Raw genomic sequence first — 25,530 nt, 5'->3', positions numbered from 1 at the left:
AATTAATCCTGTAAGCAGTTGGTGGCATTGAGATTTGAGAGCAGGCTTCCTGAGCTGATAGACACTTACAGTGGTGTTTGGTTTTGTAAAAATGACTAGTCTCATGAAGCTATTGAAATGCATAAAGGTGTCTAGAGGTACAGTTTTATGGCTTTGAATACAGGGCTTATATGTTCATGATTAAGCCCAGTATTTTTTAATATTTGAAGACCTGTCACTTTTTCTTCTTTCTTTGTGACTTTATATAGAACTGCATTAACAGCATAAAATAAATTAAATGCTAACTCAAGAGAATAAAGGTTTCAGAGCTATTATTACCAATCATTAGGAATATAACCTCAGGTTACACAGAAAGGGAAAAAAAGGCAGGGGGTGGGGGGGAAATCCTGTTCCACTGGGTCATGAGCAAAGGGCCAAGAACTAAAAATAATCTTCCTATTGTTCCACAGAATGTGAGTAGAAATTAATATGCTAAGTCCAAATCCACTAAAAGTACTCATGCTGTTTCTTTGCATGTATTTAATGTATTTGGAATTGCATTGATGATTTTATGCAGTCAATGTGCTGGGTCTAGATGTGTTCTCCCTGTACAAACCTACATTTTTCATTAAGAAAAATCTACCCTGACAAAAACCAATTTCTCTTTAATGAGTCTATTAGATTAAGTGCAATAAAATCATGAATATTCCCTTTCCCTTTTCAGAATGGCCAAAAGGCATGGTAAAGAGGCATGACTAATCCCACATCCTAAGGGCTTTGAAAGGGAAGAATGTGGTAGGATGGAGTTCCTCAGCCATACAGCCAGCTTACTGCCTGAAAAGGGGTTGGATAAAGGCATGATTTAATACGAAAGGTCAAGCTAGAATAATACCTTTCCACTGAAAGGAAGCTGAACTCAGTAAAAATACTTGGTGATGAAAGGAAAGGAGTTGCTGCTGTTACTGAAGGATGGTGGAGAGGCAACAGATATTTCAGGTTTGAAAGAAGAGCATCACCAGAGTGGTGGGCTATTTGGTGATCATCAGTCAGTGGTGGTTTGGTATTTTTCTTGCACTCAGCTGCTCATTAGGAAGGATGCAACAAGGTTCAGGAGTCCCAGCCGGGTACTTAGGGCTGAATAGCCAGTCAGTCATCGTGAAGACTCCTGGGATATAGTAAATGACTGTCAACACTATTTTTATCCTCTTAGTCAGTGATGGAGAGAGAGAGGGATGTTTGCCTAGCGGATGAAATATCATTTAAGTAGCGAATGTTGTGCTTGTCTGGTAAAAGCATACAGCAGTCAGACTGGCAAAGCACTAAAGTGCTGCAATTTTTCTAGCTTCTTCTTTGCTGTCATTTATATGGAGAGAAGCTCCAGAAACATGATCTTGTCCCACTGAGACGAGTCTGTCAGAGCAAACCGAGTTTGCATCTTCCCTAATTCTCTGTTGCACTCAACAGAGCACTCTGGAGCTATCCCTGCCTCTGTGAGGGCTCTGTATAGTCCCTGGGCCGTGCTCACTTACAGCAGCCTGGAGAAGGAAGACAGTTGCATGTCCTTAAGCTTGACACCTCCTGGTCTCTGCATGTAGTCCCTCATGCCTGCAGAAGCATCTTGATGTAAAGAGAGGCTAACAGAAAATCAGATGTCTCTTGGTCTCTGCATGTAGTCCCTCATGCCTGCAGAAGCATCTTGATGTAAAGAGAGGCTAACAGAAAATCAGATGTCTCTTATCCTCTGTGCGTGTCTGAAAGAAGGCAAAAACCATCCTTCTCTTTGCCTCATAAGTTGGTGCTGTTGTTTCTGTTGCTAATGGCAGTCTTGCTGAAGGTGCCTTAATTTGGGAGGTCTATTTGCAAAGAATGGTAAAAGAAAATGGTGAAGATTTCATTGTAGGAACAGGGAAATCACCAGGGTTTGTTGAGATTGAAAGGAATAGTGTGCTTACATGTTGTGTGGCTTACCCCAGTCATCTCTTCTTGTACTCATCCCATAAAATTCAGTTTTCCTGAAGTCCTGTGTCATATATTGAAAAGTTACCACCTCAACATTTTACACTGCATAGGAATTGTTGTTCACTGAAACATGATCTGTTCATATTTTCACACATTTAAGTGGACAGAAGCATACCCTGAGAAAGAAAGAATAGTGTAAGGTCAAGCTCTGCCATATCTAAGTGGTTCAGATTTTCACCAAAATTCCCCCGGGTTTGTATTTTATGTCTCATGTCCTGTGTGAGAGGCTGCTTCTCTCCCTGCTGCAGGCAGAGTGGTATTTTTCCCTTGTTCAGAGCAGGGTATGGAAAATGGTCTGTTCTGTAGTTGATTGTGTGGAGTGCCTCTAGTAAATGAACCTGAGAATATCAGAACAGAAATGACTGCCTGTGGAAAAAAACAAAGATGGCCTTGCTAACTATTAGAAAGTGTTGCTGGATTTTAACACAGAAGTCATTATTTTGCTAGTGAATGTTCAGAACATAATTATAAGCAATTATGTTGTTTACAGTTGACAGCTAAGGGAGATGAAAGAGATGAGGACAACTTGGTTTAACCTTATAATTTGAAGATGGTGGTATTACTGGTGTAATCAGGCAGGGATTTTAGCTCCTGCTACTGTGATATTTTACTAGAAGACCCAGAATCTGTGTTGTCTGTGTATTCACAGTGGTATGTTGCAAAGTCTGCAATTTTGGGTCTTCCTCTCTGAACAGTTGTGGTGCATCAGTTGAACACCATCCTGCTGGATCCATGCTATGCACTTGTCCACCATGAGCTTGTAACTGGTCTGGGTTCCCAAGCAAGCACCTACAGGGACGAAGCATTTGCCAGCATACAGGTGCCTGTCGTGCTGTCTTTAGGATGCTCTTCAAATCACATCCTTCTGAGATTAGTGAAAAAATAGCTTCAAAATCTCCACAATACCGAAGAACTAAGCATTAACAGGCTAAAGGACTGCAGCCCCACTGGGTTTGCTGGGGATAGTCATGGCCAGTCACCTACAGGATTTTATTTGCTGGTAACTAATCATCGCAAACATCAGCAGAGATTATTTTTTTGGTGTCTAAGAAATAACTGGTTCATCTCTTGGAAGAAGCTGTTTCAAGCCCTGATGATGTTGCAGGATGCCTTTGGGATAACACATAAAAATGTATTGCTTTGTGGAAAAGTTTCCTTCTGCCCCGTGTGGCTGCTTGAGAGCTGTAATCTCACTCGTCACAAGGTGGCTCTGAGCCTTTGCTTCTCACATCTGGGTCTCCTAAAGGGATGTGGCCATCCAGTGAGATATTAAAAGAAACAGGTTCTAGCTTCCCTGATTTACTGCACAGTGTTTGTGGAGCGTGCTGATCTCTATCTCTCTTTTCATTAATTGCAAATTATTTTTCAGCCCTGCAATGGCATCTGTGACAGTGTAGAGTGGGTACCACTCCCCTGCAGCTGAATCAGAGCAGATTTTGCCTTCTCGAGTGTGTGTGGCTAAACTCTGCCGCAGCATCTTGAGGACAGAGATGACTTGTGAGGGTGGGGAGGAGGAGCAGATGGTGGAAAGCATCAGCAGTCTTCCCTTCCCTAAAAGGACCGAGGGCACCTGAAGCCCCTTCATCACAAACCTGTGAGAGGGTGCCTCCTAATGCTGAGGGACAGCTCTGGGCTGCAGCTAGGGGTTTCGCTCCCTGCAGGGCTGTCTTCACCTACCAGGTATTGGGGCTCCCTGTCCCCCCTGACAAAGGTGGAGGATGGATCAGTGACAGTCTTGGTCAGGCTCCCTGCTGCAAGCTTTGGGTTCAGCTTGGCAGTGCAATAGGTTTAATGGAACTGAAGGAAACCTGAGCAGCATTGAACAGGGGTTGCATTGCACAAGGAGGGCAACCCAGGCAAGGGAGAGGAGTGCCATACATCCAGCAAAATGCTCCTGTGTGTGTCAGGCAGAAAGAGGCACCTGTAAGAGGGAGGTCTGCTTTCTTTTTGCTGCTGCTTGTGTAGCATGCGGTGGCTCTTGCTGGCACAGTCCTTGGTGTCTCAGCTGCAGATTTACACCCTCCCCCTCTGCAGCTGGAGGTTGGTCACTGCCACTGAATTCTTAGACAGCCAAGACATTAATCAGACTGTGATGTGAAAAGTCCTTAAACTTTCATGGTTTACTTCACAGGATCTAGGTAGGATGCAAGCTGTTCTTTTATTTGGTTAGATTTGGGCCACAAATTCTAGCCCAGATTTGTACTGGAAGTTATTTAGCTGTGTCTTTCAGCTTATCATACGTATCATGAAGGTACTGAAATAACTGTATTTGTATGTATATTTACACATATACACGCCTGCACATATATAGTCCGTAATGCATTTTTACTGTTCATCTTCTAGGTTCCAGTGAATGGCGAAATTATAACATCAGTCAACATCAAAGAGAAAAAGCTTGTCAAGGTACCAGCAAGAGTTTTGGAGTTTATATATTGTCTTTCAAGAGACTTGTTTTAAGAGTATTTCCTATTTGGTAGTCCTTTGTAAAGATAATTTGTAAAGGTAAGTTGTTGCGGCGCTTGAGAGATGACTTAGGAACAGGAGACCAAGTAACTGTCTGGTACAGTCACACTGTGGTGCTTGTCACTGCCACAAGTTGGACGGTCTCATGGTCCATGCGTGATCTGGGATCTCCTGTATTTCAGTTCCAGCTCTGACAGGGACATTTCCTTGGGTCTGGGCAAGGGTTTTATCTTGGGCATTGAGCACTTGTACTGTCATGGAGGAAAGTGTCTGTGCTTTAGAGGTACTTCTAAGTGAGGAGCAGTCCCCCACCCTGGGCAGGAAGTATGTTCTTTATAGGAGTATTCTGCCTTGGAAAAGTCAAGAACCACTGTGTTAAAGCTAGAATATTCAAAATTGAAGGCTTAAGGTTAGCTCTACTGCTTCATCAAGATGTACGAAAATCGCCTCAGGCACTGCTATGCCCTTTCAGATTAGTGTAAACTACACACCTTCATTTAAAAAAGTCTGTTCCATGGGGGCTCTTTGGGTTAAGCATAGGCAGAGCCTTAACACTTGATTTCAGCATTGCTGGTTGTAAAGGGGGTAAATCATTTTAAGGTTTCCTCCTTTATATGATGAAAATTAATTTTCAGGAATGATGAATGCAAAAAAGAGCAGGTACCTGAATTAAAATCTGAGCTTTCTAAACTAGCAGATAAGACAAATTTTGTAGGCCAAAAGCTGCAGCATTCATTTGCTTGGAGTTTGCAAAAAAAATCTGCTCAGGAAGACTTTTGCACCCCCCTAAAGATTCCAGTGACAACTGCTCTCCGAGTACCACTGTGTGGTCTCTGTTTCAAAACTATGACCCTGACTCTTTTTTCCTTCATGATGAAATGTAACAAATGCCTGGTTTATCTTTCTGGTTTACCTCCTGTATACTGTAGCCTAAGAAGAAGAGGAAAGCCCAGTGCTCAGATAAGAAGGTGCCAAATGACCTGCTTTCTGCAGAAAAAGACAAACTGCAAGAGGAGGAAGGTAACAAAAGATCTGGTACTTCTGTTATCTGATTTATATTACCAAATAATAACACAGGATGAAATATTTCAAAAGGGAAGTCTTCTCTACTATTGTAATATTCTGTGTTATTGGAGAAAAAATGCCAGTTTGAGAGGTAATTATATCTATTAAGGCCAGATTGGATAGGGCTTTGAGCAACCTGGTCTAGTGGAAGGTGTCCTTGCCCATGGCAGGGGATTGGAACTAGATGAGCTTTGTGGTCCCTTCCAACCCAAACCATTCTATGATACAATTCTATGATCTGCTCCTTACTATGTGTAACTAGGACGGGGACCTTGTGTTTTCCTGTAAGGACTTCTCAGGTTCTTACCACATTCACAGGGATGGCCAACCTGCAGATGAGGAAGCATCTCTGAAGTGGCCAGAGGTCTACTGAGTAGCAGAGTCCTGTGTTCATGCTCTTACTTAATCCTGTGGCCTCTGCCATGGCACAGCTGAAGCTGTGGTCTTCCCAGGCGATGTTTTGTGTTGCCCATGATGGAAGCTGGTAAAGGCACTGGGGTAATATACAGCCAGTTTCTAGCACACCCATGAAACAAAGTCAGGATCTTTGCTTGCAAGCAAATCTGCAAAGAAATCTGGCAGGGGCTAGCAAGGCTTGGGCAGCTAGAATTTCACTGGAAAATACATTGCATCCTGTGAGCCTCTCTGTCTCCACCTATCAAGGGTCATACTGTAAAAAAGAAACTAAGCTTTTCTGGGCTTAAAAGATTATAATGTGATTCGTAGGGTGATGAGAGCAAAAGAGAAGCCCTCACTGCTGTTGGATCAGAGTCCTCCCTCTGGGCCCTTATGCCTGGAGCAGAGTGCCTACAAAGCTGCCTGAAGAGAATTGGAAGCAGCAAAGCCTTTTCTTCAAATAGATGTTTAGTTTTGAACAGATGAGCCAGCTGAACTGTTTCACACGTTATTTGGGGGTACTTTGGAGAAACAAAGAGTTTGTCTCGAAATCCAGGGACTGTGTTTTTCTCGTTATTAACCATTTGTGCCAGCCCCTCTGCTGACTTCTTGGGTCATGGAGAGCATGGATGGAGGCAGAACATGGCCCATTCAGTATGAATGAATATGTGTTGAAATCAGCTGTGTGGCAGAGAGTCTCCACATCGCAGAACAAGTCTGAGGGTATGTTCAGGACTAGAGAAAGCCAGTAAATTGAAGCCTTATTTGATGATTAAGATTTTCTCTGCTGTCAGATGTATAAGGCGGTGGATGCTCTGCTGTGACATCTCCCCTGAGGGAACGGGGTGTCATGTCAGGCTGACAGAAAGGACAGAAGAATATGTGCAGTTACATGAGTCAGGACATATGACAAACAGGTTTGTGATGGGGATTTCTTATGTAACTGGTTTCTGCAGAGACAGCAAAGGCTGCACACAGGGAAGATGCTGCATGAGGCCGTGCCAGCGCTCGCTGCCCTGATGCCACTTTTACAGCCAGTATCAGAAACTACCAAGTAGCTGTTTACCTTCGTGCTAAGCAATAAAGGCAGTAAAGGAAGTTTCTTGTTTGCTTAAAAATAAACTTTGCTCTGTGTTGTAGGAGTTTGGCAGACCAAGATCAGCAGCCGAGAAAAGAGACACTTAAGGAAGGAAAGGCTGAAACAAAAAGGTAAATGTACAGGCTCAGTTTACACATCCACCCTGGCTGAGCTGGTCACCTCTTCTCACTTTCCAACATCTTTCTTTTCTCCATTTGTCATTCAACAGGAAAATCTTCACACTCATGTAGGCTCTTAACTTAGGAAAAAGCAGCTTTGGGAGCTCTTACTCGGAGCTTGCCTTTTACTCCAGGCTTTCATTAAAACACATAGTATTACCCACAGGACTTTGAAAGCAAATGTCTGTTAGATCTGAGATCTGCTAAAGGCTTGGTGTAATGTGGATTACTTACTTCTGCATGACTTGAGAGAAGTTTTCTGATAGTGGCTGTATAAAAACCTGTGTAATTTGCTCAGTTCCAAACAGGTTCTTTAATCCAGACCTGCACAGAGTAAACAGCTATAAAGGGGGGATAAAATTAGACAAAGCTTTGTGCTCACTCCACGTTTTTCTTCTGGAGATTTTAAAACGTCTGCCATGTACTTGTGCCTATATGCATTTCTACTAATTATGTTGTTATTAATGTTATAACATATTAATGTTATGTTTATATATGAAAGCAGGTCATGGAGTTAAGGTATCTGGAAATATTTTAATTATCTGTGGTTAAATGATCAATATAATAGTGAAACCTGTAAGTTTAATATATTAAAGTAATATATAAGCTAAGATAGAAGCTTGAAATTGGGAGACATAGCTGGATAAATGTGGGTGTTTCTGCACTGCCTGTAATAAGACTGTCTTAAAGTGCTCTCAGACAATCTACTAAAATCGAAGGGCAAGTGAACAGCAAATTTTAATCAAAAATTTTGGAACCACTTTATCATTTGGATTATATAAAATTAAACATTAAGTTTAGATTTTTAACTCTTGGATTATGAAGAGCTGAGTTAAATATCTGTATGACAGTCTCTAAGGGCTTACGGTGCTGAGGTCTCTACTTGCTCTCCAGCAAAGTAGATGGGTCTATATTTGTCTTTCTTCATGCAGGTTGGCCTGTTGGCATTGGTGGTTCCAGCTGCATATGCAGAAGGTTAATGCATGGTTTAACAGTAAGATCTATCAGGTGTTAAGTGCTTTGCTGACCCAAAGGAAGGGAGCTCAGTTTACCACATTGCAGTTGAAGCACCAGAAGTCCTTGGTGCAGTCCTGGAGCCTGGGTTGTGCAGCAAACTGAGCCAGGTCATTGTGGTGGTCCTGTTTAGTATGGATATTTTCAGAGAAATGTGATCTTCCAGGAGAAATCCATAACCCTGTCAAGTGCCGATTGCTGCTTCCTAGTAGGGAAGAAGCATCAGCATTAAGGTGTGTGAAGGTGGGGTTAATGACAGCAATGGTCCCCTCCTCACCAAAGCCCCAGTAAAAAACTTTGCTGTTGTGAAGGCTGGAGTCATAAAGTGCGTTAGGAGCCCTTTAGAATGAAAGATGTTGAAGATATTTGTAATTATTTATAAATATCCATGTGCCTGGTGCTGATTTCTGTAGCAGCCTTGAATTACCAACATCCAAAAGGTTTGCTTTCTTTTTCCTTGGAGGTGCTTTGTTCTCTTTCTCTCCCTCTATTGCTCTGGGTCCCCAGCTCTACTCTGGAGGCATTGAGCCACCCTTGCAGTTAGGAAGAGGTGCCCAAGGTGTTATAGTTCAGCGTCACCTCCTGTGGAATTCATTGCTGGATTGCATGGTGCCTTCCTTCTCACATGGTCTTTGTATCTGCTGTTTCAGTGTCCCCTCCCAGGGGCCCTGCTTTACTGTCATTGTATCTGTGAATAATTTCAGTTGGCATATAGCTGTTACTTCTGATGGGTTTAGATTGGGAGTTGCTCTGTTGTTTCTCCTGTACAAACTCTTCACTGTAATTAAAATAATGATGACCCTGTGATAATGTTTATTCCCAAGAAGACCCCAGCAGAGCATCTCTGGGTAGCTTGGTGATTGAGCAAGCCTTTGACTGGGATGAGAAGAGAGCACTGTGGCCACTCACAGAGGACACCAGTGGTGGTGGAAAAGGTGCTCTCGTTGCCAAGGCAGAGTGTGGGAGTGCACTGAAGGTGTCAGGAGCCATACAGGAAGAACTGGCGCTCTCCCTGGTGGAAGAAGATGTTTTCTCCAATGTAGGTGAGTGTTGACTGTCAAGCCTTGCAGAAGGAAAGCTCCATGTCCTGCACAGTACAGCCTCACCAACATTCATCCTGCACACCTGCCATGTTGTCCAACTCTTTAAACCCTGCTACTTGTTGTTTATTTTCCAGCAATAATAATTCCTGTCTTTGTGGCAGGAATTTTTTGTGTTGCAGGCTACCTGTTGGGTACAACTTGTTTTCTACCCACAGGTATGTAGTGTTTTGCTCCTTTGCAGACAAAGCCTTTCCTTTCCTTTTCAAGGATGCTCACATATGGTCAGCTAGGCTTCAGGGTATATCTGCAGCATGTAGAGCAAAGCAGTATGAGTCAGGGTATTCCTATATCAGTTTGGGTATTTGACAGTTGGAAGTAGTCTGTTCCTGTCAGTGCTGTGCTGTACCTACATAGTTTGCCCAGCTTCCCAGCTGATTAACCCCTTGTTCTTGTCCAAACAAGGTCATTTAGAGCAACTTTGGCTCTCAGCTGTGCTGTTGGGACATTCTCTATGTAATATAAACAGGAGGTGGGAAACTGCATCTCTATAACCTCAGGCGCCTTTAAAGCAGTGAAGGGGTGGACTGCCAGGCCATTAGGCTAAAGATGAGAGAAGCTGATATCAGCTCTTTCACCGGTATTTGATGACTCTTTGTTTCCATCAAAGAATCATATAATAGTTAGGGTTGGAAAGGACCTTAAGATCATCTAGATCCAACTGCCCTGCCGTGGGCAGAGACGCCTCACACTAGACCATTTCACCCAAGGCTCTGTCCAGCCTGGCCTTGAACACTGCCAGGGATGGAGCATTTTTATAGCAAAGTTATATTTCAAAATGTATTTCTATTGTGGGTGATACTGTAGATTCTAGGGCAAACCCAGTAATCGATAACAGGGAGGTAATTGGACCATTATATCTTTATATCTCTCCTCCTGACTTCTTGGTGGGGTGGGAGAGTTACAGCTTAAAAGTTACAGTTGTTACTACTACTTTTCAGTTAATTTTCAAAAGCATTTGATTTTCCCTACAGTCTCAATGATTAATCAGTCTTGATGATTGGATTGAGTGGTATATAAGGCCATACAATGAATCACCTTCAGTGTCAGTAATCCAGTACTCTGGTGATTCAGAAAATGGTCTTACACAAGTTACATGAGTTGCTTTCTCTGCTAGAGTCCTTTTTTTCTTTTCTTTGCAAAGTATAGGGTTGATGCAGGGAGAATGTTAGTACCATTTTTTACTCTAATGCTTTCAAAAGTCCAAATTCCAAACTGATAAGTGACGACAGCTTCTGCCACTTGGGCGTAAAGGGGACAGGCATCAGTTCAGATGAATGAGGACTTTGATTAAGTCCAGAGAAGTGCCATGCTGGTGTGATGCACGCTTTGAAGGGCTGAGAACGTGTACATGGTGACTGGGCTGAACTCTTTCTGTCCGTAAAAGATAGTTTCTCCTTGCTTGATTCTTTTCCAGCAACAGCAGTTACTGCAGGCTTGGGATGGAGTGAACAGGGAAGGGCTGTAATGAGATTGGGAGTGTCAGGTAGGAACTGCAGTTGCCAGCTGTGAATGTGACATCACATTTTTGGTTACTGTTTGTTTTCTAAATGCAGGAACATGGGATATTGCAGAAGTAAAATCCTGTCCTGTGACCTTTGGGACATTATCAGACCTGTCCAGGGAGTTAGGTGAGTGCTCTCTCTTTGGACTTCCATGTGAATTCATCTATCACTTTCTTAGATGCTTGGCCTAAAGTACTCTCATTGCTCAGATACGGATCTTCTCCCTTGGAGCAACATTTCATTAGATGCTCTCCCACGTAAAGCTTGCTTCCATCTGCAGTCCAGCACACCAACATTTGAAGAAGTGACATCAGAATGTTTTACTTGGCACTTTCCAAACTCATGTCTAATCTTGGAATAAATGAAAAAAAAAAAATATTGCCAGCATATTCTCCCTGTTACATCTGCTCACACGGGGAGGGGGTTGTGTTCTGTTCTGATGACCAGCAAATTCAGAGAATTCAGACCAAAGTGGGGAGCAGACGCCCAGGTTGGAGAGGTCCCGTTAGAGGCTGCCTAGCCAGAAGCTTTCTGGCCAGCACAGTGAAGGTTTTCCAGCTCAAGCATCTCCACACATGGCCTTGAGAAGGAAGGAGCACCTCCTGGTTTTGCATTAAGTTGAGCCTTGTTCCTGGCTTTCACTTTGCCTCACTGCGACTGTCGGTCCTTCTCACTGCCTGGTTCATACACTCTCTGCCTACCAGAAACTCACATTTGTCTGGAGGTCCAGCTAGCTGGCTGATGAATGCAAAGTCTGGTCCTGAATCTTTTTGAGATGCTAAAGGCAAGCAGAGATACACATAGACATCTGTGCACAGAACAGCATGTGTGGTGTAAGCCAGAATGCTGAAATTAATTTCTAAAGCCTGACATGGTAATCAATAATCATGCCATATTTAATATTCTATTTTCCAACACTGCATCAGTGGAGTGAAGCAGTTCCTAATGTGCAAGTACTCAACAGGGAGAACATTAACATTAACATTGCTAACATTAGCATTTATGCAGAAAAAAATCAAGCCAATACAGAACAATACAGAATCAAGGGAGTTGTTTAGGTGAAAGGAGGAAAGGAAAGATCAGATATGTGAAAAAAAAAATCTGGTGTATAAAAGTACTGAAGAAAATGCTACTTATGTACAGAAAGGGGCTAAAGGGAGGCATGTGAATCCTACTGGTTGCTTTATTTGTTCGAAATAATAATAAAAAAAACTTTAACTCTTCCTTTTTCTCCAGGAGCTCTCTCTCATCTGTGCTCTTTCTTGGAGTAATTCATATGGTAATTATGGATTTCTGTTAGAATGAGCAGAAGCCGCCTCACTGAAGGCAGTGAGAGTTGGAGCTGGATACACTGGATGTGGCTTTTGTTCTGCAGGAGCTGTAGCTCCCTTCTTATGTCCCCAAGAACGATGTGTCAGAAGTTTGCATCTCCAAATAATGTGTTTTTAGTAACTTATGCACATAGTGTCCTCTTCCAACCTTTGTTAATAAATCCACTGTGATGAGCAGCACATATTAATGTGGGGTTTAAATTACATAACATCCAGGCATCGTGACACAGCCAGCAGATAAAGGCATAATTAATTGGTTCTAATGATGTGAATATACCTATGTGATTATCTTTTAGGTTAGAGGGAGGTTGTTTGGTCTTATTTTTTAAAAAGATGCCTTCCTGTATGCAGATAACGTGAAGAATAAATCATCCGAGGCCAGTCCTTCCAGATGCTGTTGGCACACCAGCTCGAGTTTCCTCCCCACAGACGATGCATGGCAGGGGCAGGGTACGTCCCTTTGCTCTCTTTCTATTGAAATAGAAGTGTACTAATGCTGACACCCTTTCCAGTCTGTTCCCTAAGCCTCAAAAATAAGGGTCCACTTCCCATGTGGCTCATCTGCACAAAGGCTGGTAGAGGTAAGGAAGAAATTCAGCTTGGGTCTGGTTTTGGGCAGATGCCCAGAGCTGCTGTGAGCTTGGCCAGAGCAGCAGGTACCCTGCATGGGATCTTTGAGAAGCGTGAGAACATGAAGTTTCTTTATGTTTTTACTTAGAAAGTGACAAAAAGGGATACAGTACATACAGTCTTGTTCAGTGCATTCATACTGCTATGCAAAGTGTAATTAGACATTGTGGGTAGCAAGACCAGCTGTAGGGAGGCTGTCTGAAGGCTTCTGTAGCCTAGTGTCCTCTCTCCGGCAATTGCACATTGTAGTTAAGGGCAGATAAGCACAGGAACAGGGCAAGCACAAGACCATCCGTCTCCACACCCAGCTGAGAGTGGGTCAGGGACTCCCTGAGCCAGAGGCAACAATATGGTCTCTGCGCTTCAAAACGCCATGTGTTAGCAGTCATCGCAGATTATTAACTTTGTGCACTGAATGCAAAATTGGGTTTGGTTTTCATAACTGGAGCATTGTGTTTGTTGCCCTCCCATCACCAGGTGGCGAAGGTAGAGCTGGATGGCTCCTTTCCAGGCAGCCCCTGGCCTGGGCTCTGTGGGGTGGCCGAGGAAGAGCTGCAGGGAGAACAGGGCACTGCTAGAGCATGGGGTAACTCTGCCAAAACTGAAAGTCTCCTCTGTAATACCCAGAACCCACATGCAGAATCCAGCTTCAGTAGACTCTGACAATGAGCACTGCAGTCTTTTTATGACTGGTTGCATTTTTGTTACTTTTAAAATCGGCTTGATAGGCCAGCGTGGGTCCTGAGTGGCTGGAATAATTTGGCATGAACAGTGTGGGTATTATATGGCCTTTTCTCTTGACCTTTTGGTCAGGATTGAAGTATCTATTTATACCCCTGCTGCTGGGAGGCTTTTACCCTGCTCTTGCAGGAATGATGGCTGATGAGCCGAGCAGACCCCTTCTTGCTCTTCTAGCTGCTCTGATTACCTTAACTGCAGGAGAACCCAGACTGGTTGAATGCATTGAGAACAGACTGTGGTCATCACGCTCCTCTGCCCAGAAGTAACTGAGACTTTGAAGCAGACACATCAGTTTGGCCATCAGAGGATTTTATAACTAGCATAGTTTGCTTAAAAAAATAAACAAAAAACAACAAAACCCAACCCTAAGCATTCCCTTCCCTTAGTGCTGTGTTTGTTCACCACCACATTGCTGCTGGGCACTGTGTAACTTCTGAGCCCAAGCTCACCCTCACAGGAAGGATAGAGGCAACGCAGGTAGCTCTTCAGCAGCCTTTCCTTGCGTTGCATTTAGCACATGTCACACTTGGTGCTCTTGGGATTTGATCTGCAGCTGCAAAGCCAGGCAGAGCTCCACTTTTTCAATGCCTCATCTGGGAGCAGAACAGATAGGGGCAAGTACAGCAGCTTGCAAACGTTGGAGCAGAAGCATTTTGATTGAAAGCAGAAATGGAAGGGTTCCTGCCTGCCCTACAGCTTGTTTCTTAGTAGTAGTATTATTTTTCCTTTAAATCTTCAGCCTTGATATTGATGCAGAGGGGAGTGTCACAAACATGTATTCCCTGAATTTAGATGAGGTAATGGTTGGCAGTAAGGTCCGTGCTGCAGGCAAAATGAGCTCTTTGACAGTTAAACAAGGCCTGTTAGTGCTTGCAGGCCTCTGAACTGAAAAAAAATAAAAGCCATTCATAACCTGAATATGAGCTGGGGTCATTTTATCAAATCCAGATCAGTACATTTAATGAGTCTCTTTGTTCTGTGCCAGGCTCACGGAGCAGCCTGGGCCGGCTCCCTGCTCCTCATTGGGATATCTTTTTGTGAAGTACCAGCAATAATAACACCCTAACCAACAAAAGGTTTGAGGCTTACATGTTGTTGCCACTGAAAGTGTATGTACATGGAGAGAGGGAGTTAGTAGTTAGGGAACTGAGGTCACTGTGATAGGGGTGTGTTTAAAAGACTGACAAATCAGGCTTATTTCAGGATTACACACTGCTAGGGTGATGTTCATTAATGATACACGCTGCTGATGGTTAATTCTTAATCACTGCCACATCTGGAGTGCTGTGCCCATTTCTGGGCTCCCCAGTACAAGGTGGGCTTGGACATACTGGAGTAGGTCCAGCACAGTCTGTCATGTGTATGAACACCTGGTGGGGTGGTTGCCTCCGACAAGAAGCACAGGAAATTCCACTTACGCGTGAGAAAATATTTGGGTTGGTTTTTTTTTATGGTGAGGGTATTCAGGCAGCAGAACAGTTTGCCCAGAAGGTTGCGGAGTCTTCACCCTTGGAGATATTAAGATCCTGGTGGCTACATCCCTGAGCAACCTGCTGTAGAGCTCAGCCTGCAGTGAGCAGCAGGGTGGAATCTCCAGAGGAATCTTCCAACTTCAGCGATTCTGCAGTCCTTGTTCTGTCATCAGCCATTGTCTCTGCATATTCAAAAAATTAGTCCTTAGTAATCTAAGCCATTAGCTATGGGTGTTGAGTGTCTTGGAGCTGAAGCCACATGGCCAGCACTGATGATTGCAGCCCCAGCAGGAAATTGAAGTGGTCAGCACTCTTCCATGTGGGAAGGGGGCCCCGAAATGGGCAACTTACTTCAGTCAGTTTTCCCTGCTCGTCATTAGTATTTGCATACTTTTCATCCCTGCCACGAAGCTGAAAGAAAGGGGGGTGAATCTCTTGTGCTTCTGGCATAATTCACTTTCTTCTTGAGCCTGGGAACTGCTCTGGTTTTGCCAGGCACCTTTCTTGCTTGTTCTGCAGGGTTGTTCTGGATCCTCCTGCTCTTCCTCCTGTGCTTTATCGCAACAGCTTTACTGCTTGCATATGTTTCCCAATATGGCCTTTGTACCACAGGTCTCCTGCTGCCCCTTTGGTGACATTGATGTACTTATGCGTCTCACAAAACACATTATAGGCTGCGGATGGGTTTGCTGTTACAAAATGTGTAACCTGCACAGCGTGGCTGGCTGGGCTGTTGTAGAGCACCTGTGTCAGGTTCTAAGGCAAGCACATAATGATTTTACCCCAATTTTCTGCTTCAGAGTGCAGTGGACCTGTGCTATGGCAACAGCACAAGGCAGTCTCAGAAGTCCCATGTTCTGCTTTGCAAATGCAGCATCTCATGACAATGAAGGTTGTCTTTCTACGTGTGACTTGGCATCTTCCCAATGAATCCTTCTTTACTGCCTAGGCAGATGTTGCCTGGAACCCTCAGACAGCCCCATTGTCTCCTGACTCCCCTCCTTCTTCTGTCCCAGGGTTAAAATGAATTTTAATTTCTTTGTTTCATGGGAATAAGCAGCTTCTTTCAATTAAAAGAAGATTTTAGTCTGGGATTTACTTGGTATTTTTGCATCTAGTGAATTATGCTAGAGGAAGGTGCCAAATGAGGGACTCCTACACCCAGCTGAAACTGAAACAGGGTAGGTTTAGATTAGATATTAGGAAGGTATTCCTTACTGTGAGGCTGTGAAGCACTGGAACAAGCTGCTCAAGGAAGCTGTGGATGCCCCATGCCTGGAAGCGTTCAAGGCCAGGTTGGACAGGGCTTTGAGTAACCTGGTCTAGTAAAAGGTGTCTCTGCCCATGGCGGGGGGCTGGAACTGGATGGTCTTTAAGGTTCCTTCCAACCCACATCGTGATTCTATGATTTTCCAACTAGATTCTTGCTTGCCACCCACCCTAGTCCCCTGGCAACTCCACCCAGACAAAGCTGTACTTTCCTGTTTGCCTTCCACTCGACCAGGTTGCTCAAAGCCCTGTCCAACCTGGCCTTGAGCACTGCTTTTGTAAAAATGAAAAGCAGGAATTATCAAGATGTTGGTCTATAAGTACACTAGGAGATACCACTTCTATGAGTGCTAAACCCACCAGGGGAACAGGAGTACTTGTTGCTGCACGGCACGTTCCTTTATGTGTTTGGTTTTCTCCTACCGGAGGAATTACTGACCAGCTTTAGCCTGTGAGAGAATTTATGACCCATGGAAAAGCAGTTGCTGATTTAAAAATATTACAGACTATTCAAAGTTTAAAAACATTCCAGGAGATGTCAGTGTAGAAGGGAAATATGCTACACAGGAGGAGAGATTTTAAACCACAGAGTGTGCAGTGCACAGGCTAAGGAGCTGGGACTTGCTATGTCCTCCCTCCGATGTACCTTGTGGCATAGTTAATGGGCTGGGGAGTGCAGGTTGCTATTGCCTTCATCCACGACAGCTAAACCCTCCAGAGTTCTGAGCCAGACCCTCAGGTTACCTAACTGGGGAGAAGCAGCAGGAGCTTTTTGGTGCTGGTATCCCATGCTAAAGCTTACACAAACTGTTCTTCAGACATCTAACTCATTCCTGTATATTGTGCATCTCTCAAATCTAGATGCATTCATTTGCCTAAAATACTTAGACTGTAATTTTATTGAGGAATGCGTTCAAAAATACTTGTTCCTATTTTGTTGAAGAAGGAAAGAAATACTGTCTATGCATGGATTTTAAACTGAGAAACTTGAGCAATGTCTAGAATCATGTTTATGACATTTGGCAGAAAACTGGACAGAGCAACTTTTTGGAAACAATTTTCTTCTGTCCTCCCCAGCATGCTTTTGGTTTTGGCCCTGCTTCAAGCAGAAGTTTTTCCATGCAGCTTGGGATTTTTTTGTATTTGTTTTTATTTTAAGAGACGTGACCAGCTAAGAGTTATTATTATATGCTGTGTTTTCAAAATCTTTTTCCCTGTTAGGATAAGACTTAAGACTGTTGCACTCAAACCATTAAAAAATGATCAAGTAGTCCTTTCAACATCTTGTGCTGATTTATCTGGTTTTTTGCAACTCATTCAGTTTGGGCAAAGGAATTAGACTGGTCTGTTTTGCCTTCTTGCCTGAGTATCATTTGCCAGTGCTGTATGGAGAGGCAGCTCAGGGCTTGTGGCCAGTGTCTCAAAAGCACCAGATGCTGGCAGAGAGAGAAACCTAGAAGATTTTCAAAAGTTTTTTGCCTAGCCCTCATGAAATGATAAGAATTGATGCAGGGTAGGTGTTACCTATTTAATGCATATTTACAGTTGCATGTATGCCATGATGGTGCCTTTCTGGCTTACATTCAAGAAAAGAAAATAAACCAGCAAGATTAAGTCAAGAATGCACTTGGTTTTATTTTTGATAGGAAAGAAAACACCAAGAGAGCATTAACAAATGCATAAATCCTTTGCTAATATTACTCTTCCATACAAATAACTGCCCTGAGGATGGTGTGTTGCAGTGAGTGGAAGAGCCTGCTGTGTCTGCCAGTGTTTCTGGATATGCCCGAATCCTTCTTCATGAAATAAAGAAAATGTTAGACAAGCCATGCTATTAGTATTGTAAAGCTTGTTTTCTTGAAGTGCAGGATGGAAGCGCTTTTGTTCCTGTATGTATTTTTCTGTCCTTCTTTAATTTTCCTCCTGTCCTGAAGAGTGCAGTCACTAACTGTCAATCAGCAGTCAGTTGTAGTTTTCAAAATACATTGAAGACGCATGTGCGTACAAGCACACCCAGATAGTCCATTGGCAAGCAGGAACATGACAGATCTCTGCAGCATTTGTGTTACTAGTGTAAGCCTGGGAAGTAGCATGGATTTGAACATAGTTAACTTGTATGCTTGTCCTAACAGATGATCCTTCAGCGATTGACCTGGACTCTGACTGGAAGGCTCCCTTGGAAGAGTGGGGAAACTGGACAGGAGATGAGGAACACCAGACAGGGGACGAGAAGGAGAAGGTGAGACAGTGTTGCTGCTAACTATTCTATGATCCTATGACCAAGGGAGAGCTGCTCCACTGGGATCACTCTCAGCCAGACCAGGGTGTCCAAACCTGCCCCAAAGCCGAGCTCCTCCAGTTGTGGGGGCCTTCCCACAGTGGGATAAGGCACTTGGCATGGTCACTCCCCTGACCTGTCTGAGAGAGCTGGAGCTTGGGACACACTTGCAGGACGTGTGAGTTGGCTTGTTCTGGGAGTTCATCATGTGGTGGCACTGCTGCCCTGAGCAGCAAACATCAGGAGTTTGCCACCCTGTGTGAATGAACTCTTTCTACTGCCACTGACCTTCCTGAATACCTGGGGATTAAAAGAGGTGCAGAGTCCACAGCTGGCACCAGCCTTCACACCATCGCAAGCAGCTGGGATGTGTTTACTTAAGTGAGAGAGTTTGCTGACAGTGATGCAGTTGTGGAGAGGTAGAAAAGAAGACTTGCTGTTTGACTTGCCATGTAGAAGCGCAGGGCAATGACCCTCTTTGACAGCAGTGAGAAGAGCATATTGAGCTTTTTGCAAAGAGCTGTCTTAAGCTGAGGTGTGTACCTTACCCAGAGAGATGCCCTGCTTGTACACTGTCAGCACATGCTCCTGGAGGTAACCAGTTTTACTGAAAAAAATGAACCAGCAGCTCCATACCTCTTCTCATAAAATCCCTGATGCTTTCAGGATTTGCTAAAAGGCGAAGCAGGCATTCATTTCTGCCTTTCTGGACTCGAAAGCAAAATGCAGCAGCAGAAGAAGAAAACGGAAGTGAAGAAAGCAAAGGGTGGAGCAGGACTGAGGCTTGTGAGTATTTTGTATTCCCAGAGTAGTGTCTGGTTTTCCAAGAACAGAGCGGGGTGTCTTCTCCATTAGGATAATGTGATCTAAGGGGGTTTGTCTTCCTCTTTATCTTTTAACTTCCTCTTCTTTTTTCTCCCTGCCCTCCTATAAAACAAGGGTGAGCACAGTGACCAGTGGGTTTTTGCAATACAGTATTCCCCAACACATTTATAAAATAGTTTGATTTTGCGATGCAGAGAGGAACAGATGGCTTTAATCATGGAAGAAGAAATGCATTCTCAGGAAAATGCACTTCAGGTTTAGTGTACAGCTGGGCTGTGTTTTATCCATGGTGGAAGGTCACCACTAACAGTAATGCAAATGTGGTTTCCAAAAGCCAGTGAAGTTAAAGCAAGACCAGTGTTATACCAATAAAACACTTACTGAAAGCAAAATGTCTCAGAGCACAACAGAGAAAGGCTGTGGAAAATGTCAGCCTGCTTGGAATGGGAGATACAAAGGAACAGATTGTTGACTGGGTTTTGGACCAGTCCTTGGCGGTGATGTCCTTGCTGCTCAGTGAAATGGAGGACCCCCCATAATGTCCTCATTTTTTTTCATTCACTTGTCACTGAATGTGGCTCTGGACTTGTATGGCTGTGTAATATCATTTGTCTTCCCCTCACACCCACTGTGGTCTTTCCTGATCTTCAGGACAGTTTTGCTCCCTTGAACTCTTGATGCTCTCATTTTAAGAGAGACACTTTTAACTGACTCACTGACCACAGTGCATGTGGTCATTACAGCAACCCGCCAGTTACCAGGGTGCTGCCAGGCCACTCTCTCTTTTGCACATCCAATTAGTTGCTTTAGCTTTGTATGTACCTTAATGAATAATCCTAATAATGCTGTTGAGACTCCTCAGGACAATACAGTTTCTTCTGGCATGTTTATGATGGGCCAGAGGGAGCTCATGTTGCATGTCAGTCCCAAATGCTGGTGTCTGCTGTTGTGCAAGCTCATCCTTTGACGATAGACATAAAAAAATGAAATTACATATGAAGCCACATATACAGAGTTGCTCATCACACACCCTGTGCTACCTCTGTGGACTGTGGTCATTTAGCAGTCACTGAGCACATCTTAGCCTTCAGTCTCACTATACAGTTACAGTACTTTCCCCTCAATATATCTTGCTGTACTTCTATTCACTGGGGGAAACAAGGGGAAAGATGGTAATGAAAGACAATTTTAACACTTTAATCCCTTCTAAAACAAAGTAGGTAGATGACATGCCAGAATATTGTAGTAATTTATAAACTAATTTGTCCTGCAGTTTCTTCAAATACCCTAATTCCCTCTGATAATGACATTTTCTCTCATATTTTGTACTTGCATATGCTTCGTTTAATTCATATGCTTAGTGAAGCATATTGTTTCAATTAAGCCCCAGCAAGGTTTGGAAACAAGAATGGAAGAAGGCCCAAGGGACTTTTTATCCAGAAAACATAGTGGTGATGCAGTCTGTGCTTCCTTCAAAAACTCCTTGGATGTTGCTATTAATTCACCCAGTAATGGTAAGTGATTTTTTTTGAACATATGATGAATTTTAGTTTCAGGATAATGCATAATCTCAGGAGTGTTCACACATGCATTTTTAAGAGGATATGCGAAACACTTCTTTAACTGCGTCATTTCTTAGAGAGGCTCTGTAAAACTTTGAGGTTTTCTGTGACAGATACATATTCCTGCTCCTGTTAGAGTTAATAAGCAAAACTACCTATTGCATTTAGTATTTTGCACAGTGCTTTTAAATGTGAAATAGAAGCAGATGTGTGTGCGAGTGAGTCAGAGCCTGCTAAAAACATACACAGCCCTCCCCATGACTTTGGATTACCCTTGAAAATAGGTGGCCCTTGTAAAAGATATCTGAGAACCCCAAAATACTCATTTCAGGTGAAAACCCAGCAGTGTCCAGGGACATGATTGCATGCAGAAGGTTTGTGCACTGGCCCCATTGTTTGTATGGCAGGTGTACCTGGAAAAAAGGAGAGGAGGAAGAGGAAGAAAATGAAGAAAGAGACTTGAAGGAGCTGTGCAGCTGCCAGAGTGACAACACAATGGGGCAGGCGTGCCAGTGAGCTGCAAGGATTCTGCTTTCTGTGATGCTGCACTGAGTCCAAAGCAAAGAGAGGCTCTAGGAGACCTCCCAGGGAGAGAAAGAGGGGAAGAGGAGCAGTGAGCCAGAGAGCGTGATTGAGTGAGAGAATGGAGAGAATGAGCACACTGTGCACAGGAGGTGGCATTGGAACAGAGTAGCTGTTCATTACAAACTGCTGCCCTTGGTTAAAAGCTGTTGAATGGGGTTTGACTGGTTGCATTAAGTCCTTTCAGTTTTTCACTGTCATGTTGTTTGTCAACTTGTAATGTTATACACCATTGTAGAAATAGTCAGGACGTTCCTGACTGTGACTGTACTTTGGTCCCATGGCGGATCAACCAGCTAGTCTGGTCTCCTCTGGCTTTTTTGCAGAGGTACTCGTTGACAGGCTAGTAATGTACAGAAGGAACCATTGGTCAGAGACAAAGGGAGAATACAAGGATCATTCTTAAACCTCCTGAATCTTTTCAAACCTTGTTGGCTGCTGTTATCTGATTACTGCCTCATACCTTGATGTATTTATACTTTTCAGGCCACATCAGGCTAATTTGTTCTACAAGGGAAAATTTCTAAAGGAGGTTTTAAAATTATTTGGAAAGATGATCTAAACCCTTTATTTCTCCTCAGGTTTCACGGTGGGCTAAAGTTTAAAGTCTGTATGTCCAAAGCATGTTGCATTTGTACTTAGAGTAGACTGAAGTAACTTTTAAAAATAATTTTTCTTAATCTGATGTCTGAAGGTTTTTATAATTTTGTTAAATATTCCAATATAAATGAAATTTGTGAACAAAATTTTTTAAAATGTCATTTTAGTATTTATTGAAGAGTGTGTATTTCTCGTTGTCAGGGGGCTTATGGTATGGAGGAGGGAATGTGTTACAATTGAGTACTGAGGTTTACAAACAGCGCAGAGCTATCACCACTAAAAGCTGAAGTCCTTTATCTATAGAGGAGCTGCAGCTTTACTGGCAGCTGTGAGGGTTCCATCAGAGGGTCCTGAGACTGTGCCTCCACCTGACCCATCCTAGAAGTGCTGCCTTGAATGTGAGGTAGTAATTGCCAAATCTCCATCTGCATTGGACTTTGTGCCTTTGGAGATTGTGTGGGAAGATTACATTGGTAACATGTTAAATGTATGCAAGTTTGTAAGCATTGGACTGATGCACTGAAACTCATTTTGCATGGGACACCGAGTAACTAGGGATGATAATGGCTTTACTCTGCCACAGCAGTACTCCTGATTGCATCACTGGGATGGAAGAGAGCCATGTGCTTCTGCCACTGCAGCCACCCAGTCCCTGATGCTGGTTTGTCTCAGCTTTACCTGCAGTTCTATGCTATTACCTGACAGCCTTCATCTGCATAGCTGTCAAAGCAGCTGTATCCTTCAGAGAAGCAATTAATTGCAGCAATGTATTTGTGTTTGGAGTTTAGCTACTATATGTTCTCTTGTGCTGTGACTGTTTGGGTAGTTGTCAGTACATTGTGTCCTGAAAATTCAGCACAGCAGGATTGTTTCAGACAGGCAGGTGAAGGGTACTCTTAACTGCTACCACTTAGCAGCCCACTATCTAGACTCTGCATGTCTTGGTGTTTGTGTCTCAGTGTAGGCAAAATATAGGCAGTTTATGAGCGGACTGAATAGACCAAAGAGCTTTTATCTGGAAAGTAGCTGTTTTGGAGCAGATTCATAACAAGAAAATACATGGCGTCACTGGAGAAACACGTACAGCAAGTTCAAGGATTTAGAAGAAGTGGGTAATGACTAAAGTTCTGCTATCTCTGAAGCCAATGGAAAACATTCATTCATTGACCTCACTGGGGCCAAGATGTTGCTCAAGGTCTTTGTTTAACATTGAAGATAACCTCTGTCATCAAAAAAAAAAGGAAGAATGAAGGAGATAAAGAGAGGCTTCAGATTTCTTCTGTATTTTTCCTCTGTATCTGCTTGCAAACTTTTTGATGTCTGTGTAATTATGTTTTATTTCAAAAGTTCATTGTCTTAATAATAAATATCAAAACTTTTGCCCAAAGCCCAGCATTCAAGAGCAGTATTATTTAATTAGTTTGTATGTGTGCGAGTAAGAGCATGTGGTTTTGGCTGAAACCATTTAATTTTCAAGCTTTTTTGGTGTACTGTAAATGTTTTTTAATATATTTACTACATCTGAACCTTTTTATGTTTAGGAAATCTTCATGACATTCTTCTGTTGTTGGGATAAAAGAGCAATCAAGACCTGTAACACTGACAAGTTGACTGTGGTGCTGATGACAAGCAGCAGTAAATTATATTACCCAGTTTTTCTGACAAATTCATCAGTACTGACATCAGTGGTATCAGGAGAGCTGTATTTTTCTTCTGCCTCCACTGTTTCACAGATGGGAAGTCATCACTGTAATACAGACAGGCTCAGTATATGCAGCATATGATTTAATAATACATACTAACGTAAGCGAAGAAAATACATTCCTTCAACTGAATACTTGATTGTCGTTGATCACAGGCTTTCCTAAGTGATGGCAAACCTCTCTTCAGGGAAAGTTTGGTGTCTGTATTGTTTTTGTGATTCATGTGCAATATTGGTACCATTGCTGAGAGTAGTCAGGAAGGTATTTGGGTACTGTTTGATACATGCCTGAAGCCTTTCTGCGCCACATCCCCCAGATCTGCTGCTACACAGGCTCCCAGAGATGGGCAAGTGTGCTGAGCGTCTGGTTCCTCAGTGAGAGGACTGAATTTAAAAAAACAACCAAATCAAATCACAAAGCACTCAGCAATTGTTGTTAACTTCCACTTTTTCATTTCCTAGTCCTCAGAGGCTGAAAAACCATTGCTCAGCTTAACAAATGGTCTTTGCAGATGGCCAGCACCTTTGAAATCCAGCCTGTTGAGTCCCTCAGGAAATTCCCCTTCCTTTCAACACTGCGTGTTCAGGCTGCTCCCTGGTTTCTATGCTTTTAAGACGTTTCCTCTTCTCCTCTGTGTGAATTAACTGTTCTGCGCCGATCAACAGCCTGCTATGCTGCTTCTGGCACTGGGAGTGTTAAATGAATGTGCTAGATATGCTCATTCTCCTAGTCTCTGATCTTCACCAGCTGAAGACCAACATAAATCCTCAGACAGGAGATTCAGCATCCCTCCAAGAAGTTGGAGCATTGCTTGTGCTATAGCTGAATGTTTTCATCCTCTGTGTAACTTATCCCCTGAAAGGGTAAGTCTAGAGTAGCCTCTCTTTGGTCATTCATCAATCCACTGTGGTCTAATTGCCAGTTCATGGGCCAGATCCAGCTGGCTCCCCCTTCTTTTTCCCTAAGCAATTTATTACTTGCTTAAGTAGCATATGCCTTGGGAACACCCAAAAGCTCTCCCTGCACCTGCAGACAAGCCAGTGGCTAGAAACCAAGCCTCTGGTGCAGCCACAGCGTAGGAGGTGGGATGAAGTATGGCTGAGAAAACACCTATGATCTGGTTAGGAGCAAGCAATTAATTGTTACAGCAGCAGCTGCAAATAATGAAATACTGCTTTAAGTTTCAACTTTCTCTTAAACTCAGTCTGCTCTATTTTTGTAATGATGCTCTTTCTTGTGGGAAGCCTTTTGAAAGTGGAGGATTGGCTACATCCCATATCCGTGAGCAATGGGTCTGTGAGTATTTTAGGGATTAAGATGTGGCTGATGCTGTAATTGATGAACTCCTGACCTACAAAGCTGTGTTTACTCATAGGCAGACTGCAGGATGCAGATGCAGAGGCTGGAGCTTTGCTTCACACTTAAACTGTGGTATAATACCATCAGGGTTAAGTAGGGCAACCGCAGAGAGGAATTTTGCCTGTTACTCCATAATTATCTGTAAATGATCATATAATTATCAAGGTTCCACCCAATCTGCAGGTGGCACAGCTGACATATCTGCAGGTAGACATCCTAATTGCTTGGCAGAAAGTAACACAGACCTGTTCCATAATACTGAATGTTTTCTAAGGGTAGCTGACTCCTTGTGAGAAGAGGGGGTTTTTAAGTGATGGGCTGCAAAGATGAGGTCTTGTCCTTCCTCTGTGATAGTACTGAAACAGACCCAAGGGTCTTTT

At 43.3% G+C, this 25,530-nt stretch overlaps 1 protein-coding gene across 1 annotated transcript in view; it reads left to right on the top strand.

The window, feature by feature from the left end:
* The window catches only part of LOC136015583 (protein LYRIC-like), a 29,595-nt gene extending 6,207 nt beyond the window's left edge, over positions 1–23,388 (top strand). Inside the window, exons 2-11 of the mRNA XM_065681698.1 lie at positions 4,342–4,401; positions 5,391–5,481; positions 7,063–7,131; positions 9,018–9,236; positions 10,850–10,924; positions 12,481–12,579; positions 18,374–18,480; positions 19,186–19,305; positions 20,729–20,858; positions 21,314–23,388. Coding sequence (XP_065537770.1) covers positions 4,342–4,401; positions 5,391–5,481; positions 7,063–7,131; positions 9,018–9,236; positions 10,850–10,924; positions 12,481–12,579; positions 18,374–18,480; positions 19,186–19,305; positions 20,729–20,858; positions 21,314–21,369 — 1,026 coding nt within the window. The 3' untranslated portion in view covers positions 21,370–23,388. The remainder of the gene's footprint in view (positions 1–4,341; positions 4,402–5,390; positions 5,482–7,062; positions 7,132–9,017; positions 9,237–10,849; positions 10,925–12,480; positions 12,580–18,373; positions 18,481–19,185; positions 19,306–20,728; positions 20,859–21,313) is intronic.
* Positions 23,389–25,530: the final 2,142 nt, after the last annotated feature.

The sequence above is a fragment of the Lathamus discolor genome, chromosome 5 (assembly GCF_037157495.1).
Source record: "Lathamus discolor isolate bLatDis1 chromosome 5, bLatDis1.hap1, whole genome shotgun sequence".
NCBI classification, from domain to species: domain Eukaryota; kingdom Metazoa; phylum Chordata; class Aves; order Psittaciformes; family Psittacidae; genus Lathamus; species Lathamus discolor.
The sequence above is the reverse complement of the archived record's forward strand: the minus strand, read 5'-3'. Positions and strand labels throughout refer to the sequence as shown.